Here is a 21,467-nt window from a genome sequence, read left to right on the forward strand (position 1 = left end):
TCTGAATGATACTGCGTGTGGTCTCTTCATGAGATTGGTATCCTCTCATGGTTGGAGATCATGTGGTTGAGCCCTTGAGGCAAGGTGGTGCTCATCACCATGACGGACTCTTCCACTTGTAGTGCATGAGCTCACATTGCCTCAGGGAGCTCCACCAGATGTCCATACATCTGCAGCTGATGATCCAAATGATGTGCTCCAAAAGGCTCCAACTTCCTGCACCCTGGAGCATCATCATGACTTCCTTCCTTCTACAAGGGGGCTGAATATAGAAATCTCAGATGTTTCTGATTCTGACATCTCCTCCTGCGCTCTGCCACGTTCACCCATGCTACGGATACTACAGGTGCAATACATCCCTCCAAAGTGCCCATATCTTTATTGGCTAGTAAGATTGATGTAGACCCCTCAGACATTCCTTCCTCCTCTTAAACACCCGAGAGATGAAATGATTTCGGGGCAGAGAACTGAATGAGTAGTGCTGAGATGTGTGTAAGACACAAAATGAGTTAATACATATAGTCCTTGACATTGGAGAAGCACATTCTGATACATGCCACTGAGTTTAAGCATAATCGTATGCCCTTAGCATGCAACCTCAACTTCACAATCCCTGTCCTGTCAACATCCCCTTGTGTTCTGTGAATTGACAGCATCAGTTCCACCACCACCATCACATTCCAAAATGCTTTTAAACAGCTTCTAACCCCAGCAACGGGCAGTTCTCCATCCCTAACAAAGAGGCACCCTGGCCACCTCCATCGTTGTCTCATAGGTGTTAATATCAGGGTCCTGATGCCTGTCAGGAAATCCAGCCTTTTCTCTTTGTGTTACACACAGACAAACAGCTCAGCAATTTCTATATCTGGGTATGTTAGGTTCCTTTGTTAACTTTCATAATTCAGAAACACTGGACTTGGTACAGCTCCCGCTCTGCCCAAGACATCAAGAAACTACAAAAAGTCATGAATGTAGTCCAATCCATCACACAAACCAGCTTCCCATCCATTGACTCTGTCTACACTTCCCACTGCCTCAGAAAAGCAGCCAGCATAATCAAGGACCCCACGCACCCTGGACATTCTCTCTTCCACCTTCTTCCGTCAGGAAAAAGATACCAAACTCTGAGGTCACATAACAATTGACTCAAGAACAGCTTCTTCCCTGCTGTCATCAGATTTTTGGATGGATCCTACCTTTTGTTAAGTTGCTGTTTCTCTACACCCTAACTATGACTGTAACACTATGTTCTGCACTATCTTGTTTCCTTCTCTATGAACGGTGTGCTTTGTCTGATAGCATGCAAGAAACAATACTTTTCACTGTATACTAATACGTGTGACAATAATAAATCAAATCAAATTAAATCAAAAACTTAAGCTGTTAGAAGCATCAACAGTCAAATATTCTTTACCAGGTCCATCTGAGGGTCATCCTTAAATCGATTGTAATCGTCATCACTCATTGAAACCAGCACATCAGCCAAAATGCCCAGTGAAGTGGAAATGCCCTAGAATTACAAACAATTGAACACAAATTGGTTTTAATTCCAACTAATAATAAAAATGTCAATAGTAAAAAACATTTACTGTTTTTATCTCTATCCGTATTTTCCAGCATTCGTGTTTGCACAAACATCTATATCTATCTCTGCACAACTTCAATCTTGATATGGATGTGTTGGCGTTGGACTGGGGTAAACACAGTAAGAAGTCTGACAACACCAGGTTTTAGTCCAACCGATTTATTTGAGTTTACTATCAAATAAATCGGTTGGACTAAAACCTGGTGTTGTCCAACTTCAATCTTGGCAACAGTTTGGATGTTTTAATTTAATTAAAGGATGGAGGAGAAACCTTGTGTGCCAAACAGTGCTGGGTGAACTTACTCTTTCTTTACCTGCAATCTTTAACACTGCATTTCAGAGGAGCGGAAGGTTAAGAGGCAAAAATCTTCAGGGAAAATTAGAACAGGGAAAAAGAAATCAAAACAAACCTTTTTATCTGGCTGAGGAAGCTCATAAAATCCCACAATGGAAGCCCAGATCAGCTCTGCAGCTTCATACCACAGTCCTAAGGTTGATCAGGAAATAAAACAGCAACGTTAAGAACTTTCAGATCATATTCTCTGCATATAGAATTCTATTGGCAGCTCATCAGCCCATTGGACATACTGAATGGATCACGTGTCCAAAGAGTGCACTTTTTAGCCACAAAGATCACATTCAGGTATGTTTTCCCTTTCTGGGTCTACGCATGTTAATAACTCTCTTTTCTTTGGATTTGCTAACATATCACTCTATCATCACGTGATCATTCTACAATGTGAAATTCCACGTGTTTTCTGTTTGAACCATTCTTTCATCTCCCTTGGATTTATTGCAGTTAATACAGGTTCCAGACGGTTGCGGGGCCACTTGTTAATGTCTTAAATGCCCTCTTGGCTTGATGATATGATGTAAAAATGGCTTGATGTTTAAAATAGTTCAGGCTTTGATACAACAAACTAGGCTAGTAATATAAAAGAACAAAGAATAAAGAACAAAAACAATTACAGCACAAGAACAGGCCCTTTGGCCCTCCGACCATGCTGCCCGACTGAACTAAAACCCCCTACACTTCCAGGGACCATATCCCACTATTCCCATCTCATTCATGTACTTAGAAGTCACTACCGTATCCGCTTCGACTATCTCCTCTGGCAACGAGTTCCAGGCACCCACCACTCTCTGTGTAAAAAATCTGCCTTGTACATCTCTTTTAAAACTTGCCCCACGCACCTTAAACCTATGCCCCCTAGTAATTGACTCTTCCACCAAAAAAGCTTCGGACTATCCACTCTGTCCAAGCCTCTCATAATCTTGTAGACTTCTATCAGGTCTCTTCTTAACCTCCGTCACTCCAGTGGGAACAAACCAAGTTTCTCCAACCTCTCCTCACAGCTAATGCCCTCCATACCAGGCAACATCCTGGTAAATCTTTTCTGTACCCTCTCCAAAGCCTCCATATCCTTCTGGTAGTGTGGCTACCAGAATTGAACACTATATTCAAAGTGCGACCTCACTAAGGTTCTATGAAGCGTCAACATGACTTGCCAATTTTTAAACTCAGTACCCTGACTAATGAAAGCAAGCATGCTGTATGCCTTCTTGACTATCTTCTCCGCCTGCATTGCCACTTTCAGTGACCTGTGTACCTGTACAACCAGATCCCTTTGCCCATCAATACTCTTAAGGGTTCTGCCATAACTCACATTTATAAGGAAAGCACTATCGCTTCCAGTCAAGAATGGTGGTGACCTACAATTAACAGAAGAAGGATGTTCCATCAACAATCCCATCCTCAAATAAGGCAGAGCCAGGATGAGTGCAAGGGACAAGGTTGAAGCATTTACAAATGTCTTCAGACATAAGTGTAAAATAAATGACCCCACTGATTCTTTCTTCCCAGGTCTCTGCCTTAATAAATGCCACTACGAACAAATTCAGGTCATTCCAAGAGCTAAATCTTACCCTGGGATCAAGGTCCCCACTTTTTGATGTAAAAGCCTGCTCAAGCTTGTCCAGTTCCAACGTAGCTAGTTGATGGGTGGCATGGTGGCAGAGTGGTTAGCACTGCTACCTCACAGCGCCAGGATCCTAGATTCAATTCTGGCCTCAGGTCACTGTCTGTGTGGAGTTCACACATTCTCCTCAGGTCTGCGTGGGTTTCTTCTGGGTGCTTTGGTTTCGTCCTCACACGCCAACGGTATGCAGGTTAGGTTGACTGGCCATGCTAAATTGACCCTTGTGCCAGGGGGATTGCTAGCTTTTGTTAGCTGGTGTCAGGGGGATTGTTAGGGGCACTCACATTCCAGCAATTATTACTAACTGATTATGTGAAAGATTTCCAACTGGAGTACCTGCTACATAAAAACCATAATCTGGGGTAAATTCTGGAGTGTTGCTCTCCTGCCTCTGACCAGAGGTTTCAGATTCAAGTCTGGAACTTGAATGGGGAAGAAAAGTGCGCTCATAATACAGGCAAATCTGTAAATCCTTCTAACATACGCCAATGACAAGTGGAAAAAGGGTGAGGGGTTCCTGGTTAAGCATGTGATGGAAACAAATTGGAGCCTCTACATGACTATCCATGGATCCAGATTGCAATGTGCATATGTAAGTGTATATTGGTATAGGAACTCAAACTGTTTGGAGTGGTTGGTTTGTCTCAGCTGACTCAGCCAGTCTGAATCAAATTGGTGCCAGCAGCATGGGGTTCATTCCCTGTTCTCTCTGGGGTGGATTTGTGTCCTGCCTCCTTCCCGAAGAGGCTTTTGCAACCAAATAAACCTGTTGGACTTAACCTGGTGTTGTGAGACATTTTATTGTCATGATGTGGGTATGCCGGCGTTGGACTGGCGTAAACACAGTAAAAAGTCTGACAACACCAGGTTTTAGTCCAACCTATTTATTTGATAATATACTCGCAAGCTTTCGGGTTAGCCCCTTCGTCAGGTGAATGGAGAGTTACTACATTTTATTGTGTCAGGGTATTAGCAGGGTATACACATGGGGTAACGGGATAGGGGCTGGGTGGGATTGTTGTTGGTGCAGACTCGACAGGCTGCATGGCCTCCTTCTGCAGTGTAGGAATTCTATGATGGTTGTCAGGTTTTAATTAGCTTATGTGGAGCCACCTTCCCTCTTCTAAGAGAAAACCCTGACTCAGAGAGCTGCTAACTGGCTGGCAGCTAGTTTTTCTGTTCCAGCAGTGCTATTGGGAGGGGTGGCCACTGCTGGGACTGTAGCACTCCTGAGCAAGGTATTCAGTGATTCTTATCCACATTGGTTGGGATTTCTTGGTCCCACTACATTGGGATGTGGTAAGCCAGCCAAAATCTCATTGATTTATCAGTAAATCCCAATGATAGATGGTACTGGAACATTCTGGCAATTGTTATTAACTGACAACGTGAAAGATTTCCAGCTGGAGTTATCCAGAAATGATGAATCAATTACAGTCAGTTACTGCCCTTGAAGCCTCCTTTCAACCATCAGTAATGTGACGAAGGAGTTTATCAACAATGCAATCAAGCGGCTAATACTCAGTGGCTTTCAGTATTATCACAGCCTTGAACTTGACATTGATAAAAGACCCTCATATCACAGGAGAGGTATCTGCACTCAGCATCAAGGTAACCTACAACTGATTATGGCCTGAAGGAGCCCTGGCAAGACTGATGTCAACTACGGGTTCATGGCACCTATTTTCCAGTGGAATATAATACTTCATACAAAGAAGATGGACATAATTGTGACCCAGACATGATAGCTCCATGACCTCTGTTATAAGATGCAGAACTGAACAAGTAAGACACTTGGCAACTGGAAATGGAAAGCTCCAAATAACACAACATTATTTAACATGGTAACAGATGCCTTAAATCCATCTCTAATCTTACCCAGTTTCTGTAGTATCTGTCCCCTTATTTGAATACTGACAGCTTGCACCAGAACTCGGTCACTTTTTTTCTCATAGACCCAAGTGCCTGCATGCGACAAGAAATAATGAAAGAGTCAACAGGAGGAGTAAAATCAAATTGTATATATTAATCCTGTTATAGGATTACTATCTGCTAGATGCTCTGCACTTTCCAAACAGTTCTTCACTTTCAAATTGAATTATCTGCCTGAAGGCAGATCCAACCCACAATGCTGTAATCCCCACCCTGGCTCGGGGAAGGAGGCAGGACACATATCCACCCCAGACAGAACAGGGAATTAACCCCATGCTCTGGCACCAATTTGATTCAGACTGGCTGAGTCAGCTGAGACAAACCAACCCCTCCAAAGAGTCTGAGTTGCTGTACCAATATACACTTACACATGCACATTGCAATCTGGATCCATGGATAGTGATGGTAGAGGCTCCAATTCATTTCCATCACATGCTTGACCAGGAACCCCTCACACTTTTACCACCTGTCATTGGTGTATGTCAGAAGGATTTACAGATTTGACTCTGTTATGAATGCACTTTTCTTCCCCATCAAGCTCTGGAGTGAGACTTGAATCTGGAGCCTCTAGCTCAGAGGCAAGAGAGCAACACTCCAGGATTCACTGCAGATAATGGTTTTTATGTAGCAGGTACTGCATTTATCCTGGTCCAATCTCCAGTCAGTCAAATTTTATTTAGGAGCAACACCCGGGATACACAACTGCATCCTCAGACCATCACCGTGGATGAAATCAACAAGAGGGAAGTTCATGATGATGAAGAGCAAAAGTCAATGTAAAATAAATTTCAGCAAGGTATAAAATGGGACGTTGATTCACTACCCATTTTGGGCTACTGTAGAAGTTGAATTTCACACCAATGATTTCAGTACTATTCTGTTTGTGGTACTTTATTGAAGACCAACAAGGACAACAATTTAGTGCATGTATGTTGAATGTTTGGAAATCAGACTAGATTTCAGTTCCAGCTGTGGGATTCTTTGTTTTGGCTGTAGGATGGATCTATCATATGGGAAGATAAAGAAGGATTCCTGTCTTTTTACAATCATTTGCGGCACTGGAGAGGATCAGACAATTGTAAAGATTGCTTATGGTTGATGCTCCATTTCTGCCTTTGTAAATATGACTTTGCGTAAAAGATGAGGGATGGGAAGTAGGAACCATTCTGTCAATATGGTGTCCATTGATGAGTGGTAAAGAGTTATAAAACTCCATAACAATTTCAAAAGATGAAAGCCCATTTTTTATTCACGGTGCCAAAAATAAACAGCTATCTTGACAAGAGTCGCCTACTTCTTTGAGGCAGGTAGTACAGCAACAGGAGCTCTGGAAACTAAAATGATTGGTGTATTTGCGGGAAGTTTGCTCTTGAACTGCATCTGGTGTTAGCACAAGTGCACAAGTCTCTGACATTTGTGTGCAAACAATTTACTTTAGTGCACTTGCATTACGTGTATAATAGTTCATCATATAGTCGGAAGGCATTAGAGGAACAAAAAGAGTATGGAAGCATAGAGTGAACCGAGGATATTTAAGTCATTAGCTCTACCAAAGAGCTAGCACAGACACTTTGGGCTCAATGGCCTGCTCTTGTGCTTTACCATTCTATCATTCTCAGGTTCCCAATGCGTTCTGGTATAATCACCTGAAAAGACATGCAGGTAAATTCAACTGTAATGTTTTCCAGGCATATGATGGAAGTGAGGGAGAGTGTGGGCAGATGGGGAATTAGCAGCTATTTGTTAAACATAGGAAAGTCGCCTCTATATACAAATCACTGCCATTATATTTCACAAACACCAAAATAAACAAAAAACTACCAATAACATCACAAATAATGAAAGAAGCTTGTAGGTAAACAAATCTGGAGCTCAGCTACCTCTTGGGGTGGGCCTTCATTGCTGGAAATCAAGCAGGGTCAAGACTCTAGACATGGGGTAGGTAGTTGGAAGAATCATTTATAGGAAATATACTGCACTAGAGGCTGAAATGATGAGATCTTTTGCTGCACTGAGGAATATTCATGATGAATAAAATCTCAATGTTTTTCTTATTTTACCTTAATAATGTCTCGTAGTCGTTATCTTAAATTTTTATTAAGTTGTGATCGCTATTGCTGATATGTTCCCCATATATTAATTGCTCAAGTGTGCTCTAGCTCACTCACTTCGCATTAGTTGATGCAGCAGTGATTCCTCTTCAGTTAAATCCAGCAGATTGCGGATAGGCTTATTGAGGCAGTGAGTTGAAATTACCTGGAAGGATAACTAAAAATTCCCAAAGCAAAAATAAAAATAGAAATCATATGTTCGTGCCAAAATAAAACACATATGTATACTGAAGTAATCACTGACCTGTTGCCCCACTGTTATTTATGAGACTGCTCAGGATGTATTCAGCTTTCAGAAGTTTGCCTGTCAACATTAAAAGAAGAATGCAACTCAATTTAAGAAGAATTAACAATGCAATATTTCTGTGCAATCGTCTCTTTTTAGATGATAGTATTTCAGTGATTATAGTGAAGTTAGGGACACAATTGCTTTGTACAGCTTTTTATGCTGTGTGCTGGCTTCCTACTGCTGAGGGTGCAATGGAACTGTGTGTGCAAGCAGCAAGTACAATACTGCCTGTTTTGTGATGTTACCTGAGATAAATTTCATCTCTATCTTTTGAATCTTCATTATAACACTTCTTCTCTTTCCAGTTTACATCAGAAGTAACAAGATAATATTGACCATTCAGACATTTTATCTCAACCATACAGAAGCCTTGCAATTTGCCACCCAGAAATATTTTTTAAATAGTGCTTCCTACTTGGAAGCCATTTCATAGGTTGACTGATTTTTGAACAAAAAAATTCTCTGATGTTGGCTCTCAAGTTTCGTTTCACAACTTTGATTCTAAGTTCCCTTGTTCAATTGTTGAGGTTCATCTTTAAGCAATATACTAAATTCTTCATTTCTGTACATGTAGTAAGTCATGTTTGTGTTTATATTCTTTCCTTTCATGTGAGGGATCATCCCTAAGCTTCTTACTTGTACTGCCTCAGTACTGTTTTTACTGCGCAACATTGCATTGTTTCCTTTGTGTCTTTGAAACAAAACTGGAAACTATGTCCAGAGTAGTGCAGATTATACGGTTTTTAAAGGGTGGCATGGTGGCACAGTGGTTAGCGCTGCTGCTTCACAGCACCAGGGACCTGAATTCAATTCCAGCCTTGGGTGACTATGTGGAGTTTGCACATTCTTCCCGTGTCTGCGTGGATTTCCTGCGGACGCTCCAGTTTCTTCCCACAGTCCAAAGATGTGCAGGTTAAGTGGATTGGCCATGCTAAATTGCCCCTTTGTATCCAAACATCTGCAGGTTAGGGGGATTAGTGGGGTAAAGTCGTGGGGTTATGGGAAAGAGGTTGGGAGGGGTCATCTGTCAGAGAATCAGTGCAGACCCAATGGGCTGAATAGCTTCCTTCTGCACTGAAGGGATTCTATGAACTTCAACTTAGTGATTTAGCAATATGATCCAGAATCCTATTTTCTTTGTTGAGTACTGCGGTACAGTGAGCAGACCCATTGAATGCCAATGGTCTCTTTAAGCTACTACATCATCTAGTTCAACATCATCGATAGGATTATCAGATTGCATGTTGGTAATAAGAACTTGCCTGGTTTTCACATTTTAAATTAATGTATAAAAACAGTTTTCCTGCAGCTTTGTGAACCTTCCTGCTGATTTTGCCTTGTTATGCCTCTAGTCATAATTCTCCCTTTATGTTTTTTTCACTTTCTAAAATGGTTAAATCATAGAATCATAGACTACCTACAATGCAGAAGGAGGCCATTCAGCCCATTGAAGCTGCACCAACAACAATCCCACCAGGCGCTAGCACCATAACCCTACATGTTTACCCTGTTAATCCCCCTAACTGGGTGATTTATCCTGCTAATCCCCCTCACTGGAAGATCCTGCTGGCTGGAAGGGCAGGAAAATTTCAGCAATTGATTGTCAATAGCTGAAGCTCCAGTGTAATCCTTGAAGCACCCCAACAGTTGCAGGCTGCCAATATGGAAATGCACTGTTTACCCCTACTCTCTGTTTCCTGTCTGTTAACTAATTCTTCATCGAAGCTAATATATTACACTTAACTCCAAGAGCCCTTATCTTGCATATTAGCCTTTTATATGGTATATGATCAAATGTCTTTTGGAAATCCAAGTGCTGCTTCCTTTATATACCCTTCTAGTCGCATTCTCAAAAACCACAAATAAATTTGTTATTCACACTGTCAGAAGTGTTATATTTTGGGTGAGATAGTAAACCTATGCTTTGTCTTCCCTCATAGTAGGATGTAAAAGATTCCATAACACTACACTGAAGAAGAGCATGGGAGTTCTTCTTAATATTTGGCCAGTACTTATATCACATCTTAAATTTGATCAGATCAAACACGGATTATCTACCAAATATTTCATTCCTGGTTGTGTGAGCTTACTTTGTAAAAATTGACTGCTGTACTTACATTGCAATAGCGATTGTACTTCACTGGCTGGAAAAACTTTGAAATCTCCTGAAGTTGTGAGAAATGTTGCATAAAGGCAAGTAGTATTTTCTTTAATAATTATGAACAATACTTCTATTTATAACACTGTCAGATGTTGAAGCATTCCAAAGCGGAGGAGTAAAAGTTGTTATGAAGGTAAGTTTCCTTTGGTTTTCCAATGCACCATGCCGTGGCTGAGAAAGTGAATCATAGCATCCTACAGTGCAGAGGGAGGCCATTCAATCCTGCGAGTGTGGACTGACCACAGTCCCACCAGGACCTATTCCCATAACCCCATGTATTTACCCTGCGAATCCCCCTGACACTAAGAGACAATTTAGCATGACTAATCCGCCTAACCCGCACACCTTTGGACTGTGGAGGAAACCGGAGCACCCGGAGAAAACCCACGCAACAAAAGCAAAATCACACAGACAGTGACCCAAGCCGGGAATCAAACCCAATTACTTACCCCACTGTGTCATTGTGGGCCTGTAGAATGTAGCCACTCTCTCCAGATGCTATTAGGAGCTCACTGTAACTTCCTGTATCATCCATGTTGCAACTCTCAAAGGGGTAAAATGTTTATAATAGCAAGGGTCCAGTAGTAGCTGTTCCACTTCAGATAATTGAGCACAACATCCAAACTGGTGATTTGAGGTTAACCCTGAAAAGGATAGGCTGTAGACACCAGGGTGGATGTTTGGGATTCCTCGTATGCTGTGGAGATTTGCTTTGACAAGATCCTCAACCAGAAATCAATCAGATTGACAGGAGAGTAAGAAATGTCCCCTTAAAAATGTGGTTGTGAACGGCCAGTTTTCTCAGTACATGGTCCCTTTAATTTTTTTTTGATGACCTCAGACTGGCAGTAATTATCACAGAACAGGTCTTGCGCCTTATCTTATTTTCTTGCGCATGCATGCAGCTCAGCAGAAACATTGACAGGTTGCATTCAAGAGGAAATTGAAGTGGCAAAGTACATTGCCGACGCTTGTGAGAGCGTTGGGGGTCTAATCTCTGATCTTGGCGGAGGACTGGGAGGAGTCAATGCCTAGGAAGGTTCAATCCCCAAAATCTGGAGTTTCATTCCCCAATACAGATGGGGTGGTGCTCTGATCAGGGGATGTTGCACAGCAGTTCGGGGGAGGGGGCAAGTGCTTACCTTCTCCTTGAATCTATCCTCATCTCCATTCAGCTGGCGGGTTTTCCACAACCTGGGAAACCTAGCTCGCCAAGCTTAAAACTGCAAGGTATGTTAAATCAGAGGCTTCCAAGCCCATTCAAATATTTAATGGGAATAAGTTGCACTATAGGGATTGTGTGATTCTAAGTTAGCTGCTTAGCCCTATATCACCCCCATTAAACCTAGAAGTGAGTATGTCAGAGGCAGTTTGGTGTTGGGTTTAAGAATTTAAGTTTTGATGTTACATTGGATCCTAACCAAGAAACCTTTTGCAGGGAGCTATGGTGCTACCTGCTGGAACTGATGGGAATGCTGCTTAGTGGAAATGCTGTCTTTTGGGTGAGATATCAAACCAAAGACCTGTCTGACCCCTCATGTGGACATAAAAGACCCTAGGGTACTGTTTCAAAGAAAAACATTGTTCTTCCTAGACTTAGCCAATATTTATCTCTTTACCAACACATGAACACACAGCTGTTCATGGAACTTTACTGCAGTGTTTCCTTTCCTATATTACAACAGTGACTAAACTTCAAAAGTACTTCATTGACTGTAAAGCATTTTAGAATGGCCTTTGGTCATGAAAGGTGCCATATAAATGCAAGTTTTTGGTTCTTTGATTATCCAACAACAGGTAAGACATCCCAAATCACAAGCAAAGCTACAAAATAAAATACCTGTGGAGTGAAATCACAATGTGTAATGTTACAATATTTACACTTAACGTGTTTATGTAATGTTCACTGGTCCTCTAATGCGGATTACAATTTTTATTGAACTAAAAATGAATGTCTCAGTTAAAATAATGGGAAAAGAAATTCCATCTGAATTATTAGGACATTCAAACATTAATACCACACAAGAGGACTTTGTTTTCCTGAAAAGGATAACAAGATTCCAAATTTACTGCTTTGAAAAATGAGACCGCATGGTTTTGAATGATTCATTGTGCATTCCATTTGCTATCCAATTTTGTTTCAATTTCCTCTGCACTACTTTGATAATCTTTATTTCCTATACAATTTTTCCCAGTAAGTATAACACAAATTGAATGGATCCCTAACAACCACCTTCCATTGTGGTGTTTAAGTAGCCGTTTACCTGGCTTTAGCTTTAACAAAAGCAGTCCAAAAATCGGAAGAATTGTTTCAGTAATGATAGCGTATACTTCGCAATTTAGTAGTTTATAGAGACAACAAAGCAATGGGCACTTTCTGCAATTCAGGTAACTGCGCAGTGTGATAAAACGTATTGGGTTGCTTCAATCAGCCAGCAGCTGTATTGTTTGTATAGTCAAGTGGCCTTGCTGAAAAAACTGAATTTGATGAAAGAGATAGGGAAAAACTGACAGAATACTAATCTGTTTTATTAAACTCTTGATCAGAAGTATAGCAATTCAGGCATCTCGTTTGAAATCGCAGGGTACATTTGTGAGGGAACAAAGCCACCAATTAGTATTTTCCACACCCATTCACAATCACTCTACCCTTTTGGCTCAAAATCCTTTTCTTTCTGGGCCTTTGTGCCTGTTCAAAGGGTCAGCAGTGGGTTTGAAAAGATGGCACTATGCTCAGTGGAATGACATTCTCTTCCCCGCTCTCCCCTCCCCATCTCAAATAGAACAAAATGTCCTCTTGATTAGTCAAGTACTTGTTAATTGGAGTTTTGCCACGGAAACGGAGAAAGATCAACAGGAGTTACGTCACCTGAATTTACAGAGACTCGGGCCTGGCGAACAACCACCTGTGGCGCGATTGGTATTTCGAGGCGACGCTTATGCAGGCCCTTGGCAACCTGCAGAAGTTTGCTGGATGCATCGACCCAGTATAGAAACCTGTCAATCAAAAAGACCGTGGCAGCTGCAGATGCATAGTCACCAACAGAGACGGAGGCTTTCAGAAAGACCTGTGGAGAGAAAATTTGCTTTAAATGAAATATATCTACATTGCCGATCAGTAAAATATAAAAAAGTTAATAAGTCCAGTCATCAGCTCTGTACACACAAGAAAGCAAAACCTTCACTGCTGTGCTTGTAATAAATTATAGATTTATCTGAATGGTGGGGATGACTTGCCCTAATTAGCATGATAGCAAATAGCTATTGAGAAAAAGCTTTTAAGACACAAGAGATCCTGTCACAATGTTAGAAAAGATTAATGACAGAACATATACAATATAAGGAACATAATGTGATACAATATTTATTGGAATGCCATCCACTGTCGCTCCCCACCCAACAGAACAAAATGCAGTATCAATAATTCAAATTTAGCTTCAGAAAGAGGAAGAAACATTAAAAGTTTCATCAGTGATAATTGTCTGCAATACTATTACCCTGGCTAAATTAGGAAGAAATTGCTCCTCATATATCTCTCCTGCTTTTCATCTCCATTCAAAAATGTTTAACAGATGCCTGATCCAGTATCATCCACGTTATGCTGTTGTCAAAATCAATGAGATTATAGGGGCTTAAATCAACAATCGGTTTTCCCTTTGATTCTGCTTTCAGTGCTGTTTGGACTATCTGGACTGTGAATTACTATTCTGACTGATTCTCAGGTGAACAGCGCACAGTTCAATGATCAGTCACGGTGGCAACATCCAAAATGAGACCAGCAGAACCAAAACCTATTGATTGTTATTTGCATTTATTTTAAATAGCCTGAGGATGACTACCTTCAATCAAGTTAACAAACAATTGTAGGGCAGAGAGGAGGCTTAGAATAGGGGCAAGGTAGACCTTTGGATAACTTTTGCATTTCAGCCAATGATTTTAATAATTCTGATAACTACTTTTGACCATCTGAGTAAAAATGTTCAATGGTCAGGCTTTTATTATCCAGTTCAGTTTATGATCGCAATCACACATTCCGGTGAAGAACTGGACAATTAGTAACCTGAACTTCTTGCTGATTTTAGAGCCACTTTTGGGCAAAATATATCAGACACCATAATATTAAAATAAATATAGGAAAGCTTTTTCATTCACTGCCTGACTGTTTATGCTACATAGAAGTTTTACACTTTGTTATAAGTCCCATGAAGACCAAAAAACCAAAAGGACCAAATTTACAAAGGACTCCAACCAATTTACAAGATTTCACTTTTACTTTAGTTTTGATCAAAGATCATTGGCCTGAAATGTTGGGCAAGATTCTCCAGCCTCCCAGCCACATGCTTCCTGTTGGCGGGAGGTGGCGCATTGTTTGCTAGTGGCGGGATTCTCTGGTCCCACCACTGACAATGGGAATTCCCACTGACGTCCCCCAACGTTGGTGGATCCCTGAGAACCACGCTGGCGTGAAAGGCTGGAAAATTTTAGCCATTAACTGTTTCTCTCCATAGATGCTTCTTGGCCTGCTGAGTACTTCTATCATTTCTTGTTTTTATGTGTAATAGGTGTAGTTGTCATTATCAAGTGGCCTCAGATGATATAGATCACCACGCATGTGCAGAACAGTTTTCAGTGTGATGGAGAGCATTCAGCTTGCAGAGTTTATCTGAATGTTATTAGTGAGTCCCCATTTCTTTATGGAAATGCATAGCAAAGAAAAGTCATTGGCATTAGCAACCAAACAATTTTCTGCAAAGTAATGGCTTAGCACTTACACAATCTAACCATGTTGAGTGCAGATGATCTCTGTTTTGCTGCTGAAAGCTCAAGTTTTGGTAGGATCAGAATAACTGAACAAAACCTTAGCTGGTTGACACAATACCCGAGGACAAATTCAGATAAGAGATAATTCAGTGCATTCCATCTTAAGTGTAGAGACACTAAACATGAATTAGATATTGTGCTACTTGATCATTGTTTCAACCCTGTCTGTCTTGGTGTGACACTGGACTACACTTTGAATAGCAACAGACCCAGTTTCAAGACATAAGCTAAAGTTGGATCAAAGCTAAAGGAATAATATCCAATGAAACCTGGTTAGTACTGCCTCAGACACTATTTGGAGTACAGCGCCAGCATTCTATTGGATGTGCTTGCCCAACATGGGAACACTCCACCCATGTGGAGCAGCACAGTGGCACAATTGTTAGCACTGCTGCCTCATAGTGCCAGAGTCCTGGATTTGATTCCAGCCTTAATGGGTGACTATCTGTGTGGAGTTTCCACATTCTCCCCGTGTCTGCGTGGGTTTCCTTCGGGTGCTCTGGTTTCCTCCCACAGTCCAAAGATGTGCAGTTTAAGTGGATTGGCCATAATAAATGCATGAGATTCCGGGGTTAGGGTGGGAAAGTGGGCCTAGGTATAATGCTCCTTCAGAGGGTTGATGCAGACCTGATGGGCCGAATGGTCTCCATCTGCAATGTAGAGATTCTATGAAATGTAAAGAAATTGATCTCATTTTTAATGCCTTCTTCCATTTCATTAATGGCTTCCTTAAACTTACTAAGACTGCTACCTACATTTGTGTATAACACTCCAGAGATACTGAGAGTAAGCATAGCCAGAGTCAAATGAAACGGACAAGCTATCATTCCTCACCATCTATCGTTCTATGACTTTTCTGTCCAGTGTAGTGCATGATGTCAAGACACAGCCTTCTGCACATCATCAATCCTCTGAACTCCAACGTGAAACACTGGAGAATTATTGCTTAGAGAACACATCAGTAAAATAAGGCACAACATCTGTGTATCAAACCTGCTGAGCATATTTCTGGAGTAACCTCCTGACTGAGCCAGTCTAACAAACCTTCGCAACTTACATACTTGTGCTAGTTAATCAAAGTTGTGATTCAGGAATGAAGTTCCAATGACAATAACTCAGTAATGCGCAACAGTGATGATGAGTTGCAAAGGGTGGACATCTACTCTGCTGCCAACTCTGATTGAGTTTTGTAACGTTATAAAATACAATGATAATGATAATGTGCAGTGACAACTTATATTTATATAGCATCTTTAATGCAATATAACATCCTGATATGGTTCATAGGTGTATTATAATATAAATTCTGACACATAAAGTGATATTAGCTCAAAAAAAAGAAAACCCTGTCAGAGTGATAGATTCTAAGGAGTGTGTCTTAAAAGAAGAAAGCAAGGCAGAAAAGTAGAATGGTTTCAGGAGAGTACTCCAGAGCCTGGGGCCTAGGTAACAGAAAACATGGTCACCAATGGAAAAGCAATTAAACTTGGAGATGCACCAAAGGCCAGGATAACAGAGTTCAGGTATCACAGAGGGTTGTGAGGCTGGAGGAGATTACAGAGATAGGGAGGCATGAGTCAACAGAGGGATTTGAAAACAAGGGTGATAATTGTAAAATTAAGATGTTGCTTGATTGGGAGCCAGTGTTGGTTAGTGAGTACAGGGTTGGAATGGCAACAGGACTTGCTGTGCACTAAGATACAGGCTGCAAAAACTTTGGATGCCCTCGAGTTAATGCAGAGTGGAATATGGGAGTCAGCTGGAAGCACATTGGAATCGTCGAGTCTAGACATATCAAAGACATGAATGAGGGATTCAGCAACAGATGAACAAAGACAAAGGCAAAGTAAAGTGATGTTACTGAGGTGGAAATAGACAGTCATTGTGAGGGCATGAATATTTTTTTAAAAACTATTAGTCACAAGCCACATTAACACTGCAATGAAGTCACTGCGAAAATCCCATAGTCGCCACATTTCAGCGCCTGTTCGGGTACACTGAATTTAGCATGGCCAATGCACCTAACCAGCACATCTTTCAGATTGTGGAAGGAAACTGGAGCACCTCAGAGGAAACCCATGCAGGCATGGGGTGAACATAGAGACTCTGCACAGATAGTGATCCAAGCTGGGAATCGAATCCGGCTCCTTGGCACTGTGAGGCAGGAGTGCCAATTAACATGCCACAGTCAAATCATGGCCCTCTGGTGATTCAGCAACCATGAAGAAGTCAAAGTGGTGAGGTAGTGTGTCTTCAGCACACATGTGAAAACTAGCACTGTGCCTTCACTCCTTGGGCAACAGCGGAGGCAAGGGTATAGGATCAGGGAGAAAAGCCATGGTAAATTATTCTTGGGTTGTGATTAGATAAGTAAGCATTAAACCAGGTGAAAGCAGTCCCACCATGCTCGATGACAGTGGAGAGGTGTTGGAGGAGGATGGTGTGATTAGCCCTGTTGAAGGCTGCAGACAGGTTGAGAAGGATAAAGAGGGAAAGATTGCCTTTGTATCTGTCATATGTGATTTGTGACTTTAGAGAGCTGTTTCTGCACTGTGGCAGGGATAGAAGCCTGATTGGATGGATTCAAATATGGAGCTGTGAATAAGATGGGAATGGATTTGTGAAGCAACAACCCGTTCAAGAATTTTGAATACAAAAGGGACGCTGGAGATGGGAAAGGATAGTGCAGTTAATGGTTGGTGTTCTTTGAAGAGTTGGATGACAATGACAGATTTAAAGGAAAAAGGGAAAACACTTGAACAGAGGGAACTATTTACAACATTACTAATTTTAGCTAAGAATTCATTACTGCTGCAAACGTTTTTGCATGAATTTTACTTTACGCCTTGCCTCACCCAAACATTTTATTTATCACCCAAGCATTGATTGAAGATTTTATATAACTGTAAATCAAAAATGATGTTATACAAATTGATGCATATTATTCTCTATAACAATAAATTTATTGGTATAGTTTATCTGAAGAGATATTGTGAGATAACATTTGGCTTTATTCATTAATAAATACTAAATGTTTATTTTATTCCACTCTCTATTGGAGACATGGATATATTGATTTGAGGGTCAGGAGGTCAGCAGTTTAGTAGGATCAGGATTGAGGTAGCGGGGGATGTGTTTCATGGGAAAGATGAGCTCAGATAGGGCAAAAGGGGAGGAATGGGAGAAAGATACGAATGCAGGACTAGGATAAGGAAATGGCAAAGGAAGTTTGGCAAGGTGGACCAGCAGAAGGGAGGCACAGGACAGAGACAGTCAGATTGTCTCGAATTTGTTGACAAAGATGTCTGTGGGCTCCTTGCACTTGTTGGAGGGGGCAGCGGAGGAGACAGGGGAAAAGTGTTTAAGAGGAAGGTCTGTGGCAGAGGAAAAAAACAGGATTATCTTTAGTGAACAGTTTTAGCAGATGAGAGAAGGCCCCATAATGTTTTAAGTGGTCCAGCCAGTTCTGACTGTGGATGGTTAAGCAAGTTGTCTGCCATAATTTTTCAATTTTGCAAATAAGGGAGCACAACTGAGGATTGTACCAGGTGAGAGAGAATAATGGTTTAACTGTGGTCTCGGACATCAAAGGTATAAAAGCTAGCCTTGTGGCAGCGAAAAATGAGAAGATAGGATATGATGAATGCACTGGGAGTCAGGTAGATTTTTTAAGGGTGAGAAATCTATTTGCCTGATTACTAACTGGCCAATTAAGATGAAAATCTGCCCCTTTGAGTGCTACCGATTCAAAATTTTATACCATAAAGTCTCCTTAAATTGGCCCTTTCAATAAGAAGCCAAATTCACAAATTTTCAGAATTTTTATGTGGTTAATGTTTTGTAACAAATGGGCTTATTATTGAATGTGAGATATGATGACAGTAGATGGTTTCATGTGGAGAATGCTGCTTTGGGGTTATATGTAGGTTACGGAAACATCAGCATTACCTTTTACATGGTAATTGATACCATGTAACTGAAATTCTATACAGAGATGATTTGTTAGAAAGGCATTGTCTCACTCTGTTTAATACTGTATACTGTTATCCACGTGTTACCTCTCACCCTTTTTCATTCTCACAATCAAAATGTTTAATAGTCTAATCAATGAAACAAAGTCAAAGGCAATCTTAGCTGTACACAGGTTAAGAGTTGAAGCAGCCACAAAGAAGAATAATACATAATTAGGTGTGAAATTGACAGTGAAAGATTAACATCCTTATTTGATCTAGGTTTGGAATATACATGCATTTCTAAATTACTAATAAAACAAGCCAAACAATGCAAGACATAAATAAAAATATAAATAGCCCTTCAAATTCAGCTGCCTGTGACAAAAGTAAACTCCACACAGTAAATACGATAATTACTTTATATCTTCATTGAATCATTTGGAAATGCCCTTGTTCCTACTTTGTTCACTGCACCCCATGCCTGTCTCTTTTAAGTTATTGTGTCATTCCTCTTTCCTTTGGTCCATGTGAATAACCCCTTCGTTAAACATCACTCCACCACTGGTCCCCACTGGCAGATACCCTTTAGCTCAATTACTAATTTTAGCTAAGAATTCATTACTGCTGCAAACGTTTTTGCATGAATTTTACTTTATGCCTTGACTCACCCAAACATTTTATTTATCACCCAAGCATTCATTGAAGATTTTATGTAACTGTAAATCAAAAATGATGTTATACAAGTTGATGCATATTATTCTCTATAACAATAAACTTATTGGTATAGTTTATCTGAAGAAATATTGCCAGATAACATTTGGCTTTATTCATTAATAAATATTAAATGTTTATTTTATTCCGCTCTCTATTGGAGACATAGATATGTTGATCAATTAATAACCTGAAGTCTTCCTTGAGAATAGGTTTTAATTGCAAAATGTTGTTCTCAGTTGCAACAGGCTTATTTTTCCATTGATACTATTGCATCTTAAAGCTAAAGTTAGAAGCAGGTGAATATCCATATTGAATGAAAATAATTTTTTATACAATCTGCTTGGCAGGAAATTACTATTTTTTATCTGTCTCATAGCCAGTAATGTATCCTTTAGACTACCAGCAGATACCCTGGAATAATTTGGAGGAGTTGTCATGGAGTAGATGTTACATTTTAGTACCCCTGCTGCACGGCATCTATAATGGGTTACTACGAGGGTGATAGACTATTTTACATGTGGAAAAAATCCCAATATGATTTCCTATTGCATGATGCTTTGTGGAATAAGTACTATGGTAAAAACAACTGGAGACGCCTCATGCAGGAGTCTTATGGCTGTAGATTGTTATCTGTCTCCTTTTAATAAAGAATGGTCCTGCATATGAACTTGTGACTAATTGACTCCGCTTGAAAATTACAGTCTGCCTGCCAGAAATCCCCTCATATTTCAGAGAAAGTAAAGGACTTGTTCTTTTGTGTGATCTCACCAAATTAAATGCAAAGCTTAACAATAATGGCAGAGCAGAAATTATACTAGTTACCCTCAATCTGCCCCTAATCTTTTTTCCTCAAGTAAGAGGTTGTTCATTATACACATTGGCTCCTGGCAAGATTCTTGCTGCCAAGAGGCAGCCTGCCAGTGCCTGACTGCAAAATCTCAACGCTGGCACACCACCCTTTAGCAGCAGAAGATGAGTTGTGTTCTTAAAGAAGAAGAAGAGTCCTTACAATTCAATGGAATCTCAGTCTTCTAGACCTGGGCTGAGGCTGGGAAGTATATGGGGGCCTATATGAAGGGTGAGTGAGACATGATTCCGCCTTCTCCCTCCATTTCCTAACTGACGGGCCACTACCAGCACTATTTAAAGGGACCATCAACTATTTTCAGGTTAGTTGCTGATTGATTTCCATTGGCAGCTGCTGAGTTAGAAGAAGTGTTTAGTGGTTGCACTGCTAGTTATAATTGTTGAAGTTGGTAGGGAGTAATGTGACATGTAGTGAATGTCTTGGTTCTGACTTCAAGGGTTTTGCTCAGATCATCTACTCCCACTAATGGGTGCAGTAGTTTCCATTCTCCCTAGTTTTCAGAATGAAAGGGCAAATAAACAGTGATGGCACAGAGGGGGACGAGCTGCTTGAAGAGGGAGGAGGTGAAGGAGGGCTTTCAGCAGAGGCCACATCCACCCAAGGTCTTCAGGGAGCAATGCTCCAATGAAAATCTCACCAACAGCCTTATCTGCCCCAAGGCCAGAACGACCAACAGACCATTAGATCGTCCGTCAAATTTTCCTTTCCACCCACGACAATTTCCATGGCAGACTGGACCAGAAAATCTACCCCACTATGTATAAAGTCTTCTGTTCATGAAGGAGATGTTATCTGGCACCTGTGACAGGCACGCCTGTCGCTTCAGAGCAGGGTGAGGATGGCATTGCCAGCGGCTGGAAAGGTAACCGCAGTCATGAACTTCTTCAAGTTGAGGTCTTTTCAGGTTGGAGCAGGCGACATCTCCAACATCGCACAGATCACCATCCACTGCTGTATACATGAGATATGCAAAAAGAGAATATTACCAAAGAGAAGCAGGAAGAGTGGGCAAGAGGCTTCACTAGAATAGTAGTCTTTCCCGTGTATATAGATG

At 40.9% G+C, this 21,467-nt stretch overlaps 1 protein-coding gene across 2 annotated transcripts in view; it reads right to left on the bottom strand.

Annotated features, from left to right (window-relative positions):
* The window catches only part of alpk1 (alpha-kinase 1), a 121,900-nt gene that overhangs the window by 23,375 nt on the left and 77,058 nt on the right, over positions 1-21,467 (bottom strand). For both annotated transcript variants that reach the window (XM_080191789.1, XM_080191790.1), the window contains 5 exons: positions 12,927-13,125; positions 7,852-7,911; positions 5,443-5,529; positions 1,996-2,072; positions 1,415-1,510 (listed from right to left, as the gene is read on the bottom strand). In XM_080191789.1, the coding sequence (XP_080047915.1) occupies positions 1,415-1,510; positions 1,996-2,072; positions 5,443-5,529; positions 7,852-7,911; positions 12,927-13,125 (519 nt within the window). The remainder of the gene's footprint in view (positions 1-1,414; positions 1,511-1,995; positions 2,073-5,442; positions 5,530-7,851; positions 7,912-12,926; positions 13,126-21,467) is intronic.

This window comes from Carcharhinus amblyrhynchos, chromosome 1, assembly GCF_965287045.1.
Source record: "Carcharhinus amblyrhynchos chromosome 1, sCarAmb.v2.hapA, whole genome shotgun sequence".
In the NCBI taxonomy this organism is placed as follows: Eukaryota; Metazoa; Chordata; class Chondrichthyes; order Carcharhiniformes; family Carcharhinidae; genus Carcharhinus; species Carcharhinus amblyrhynchos.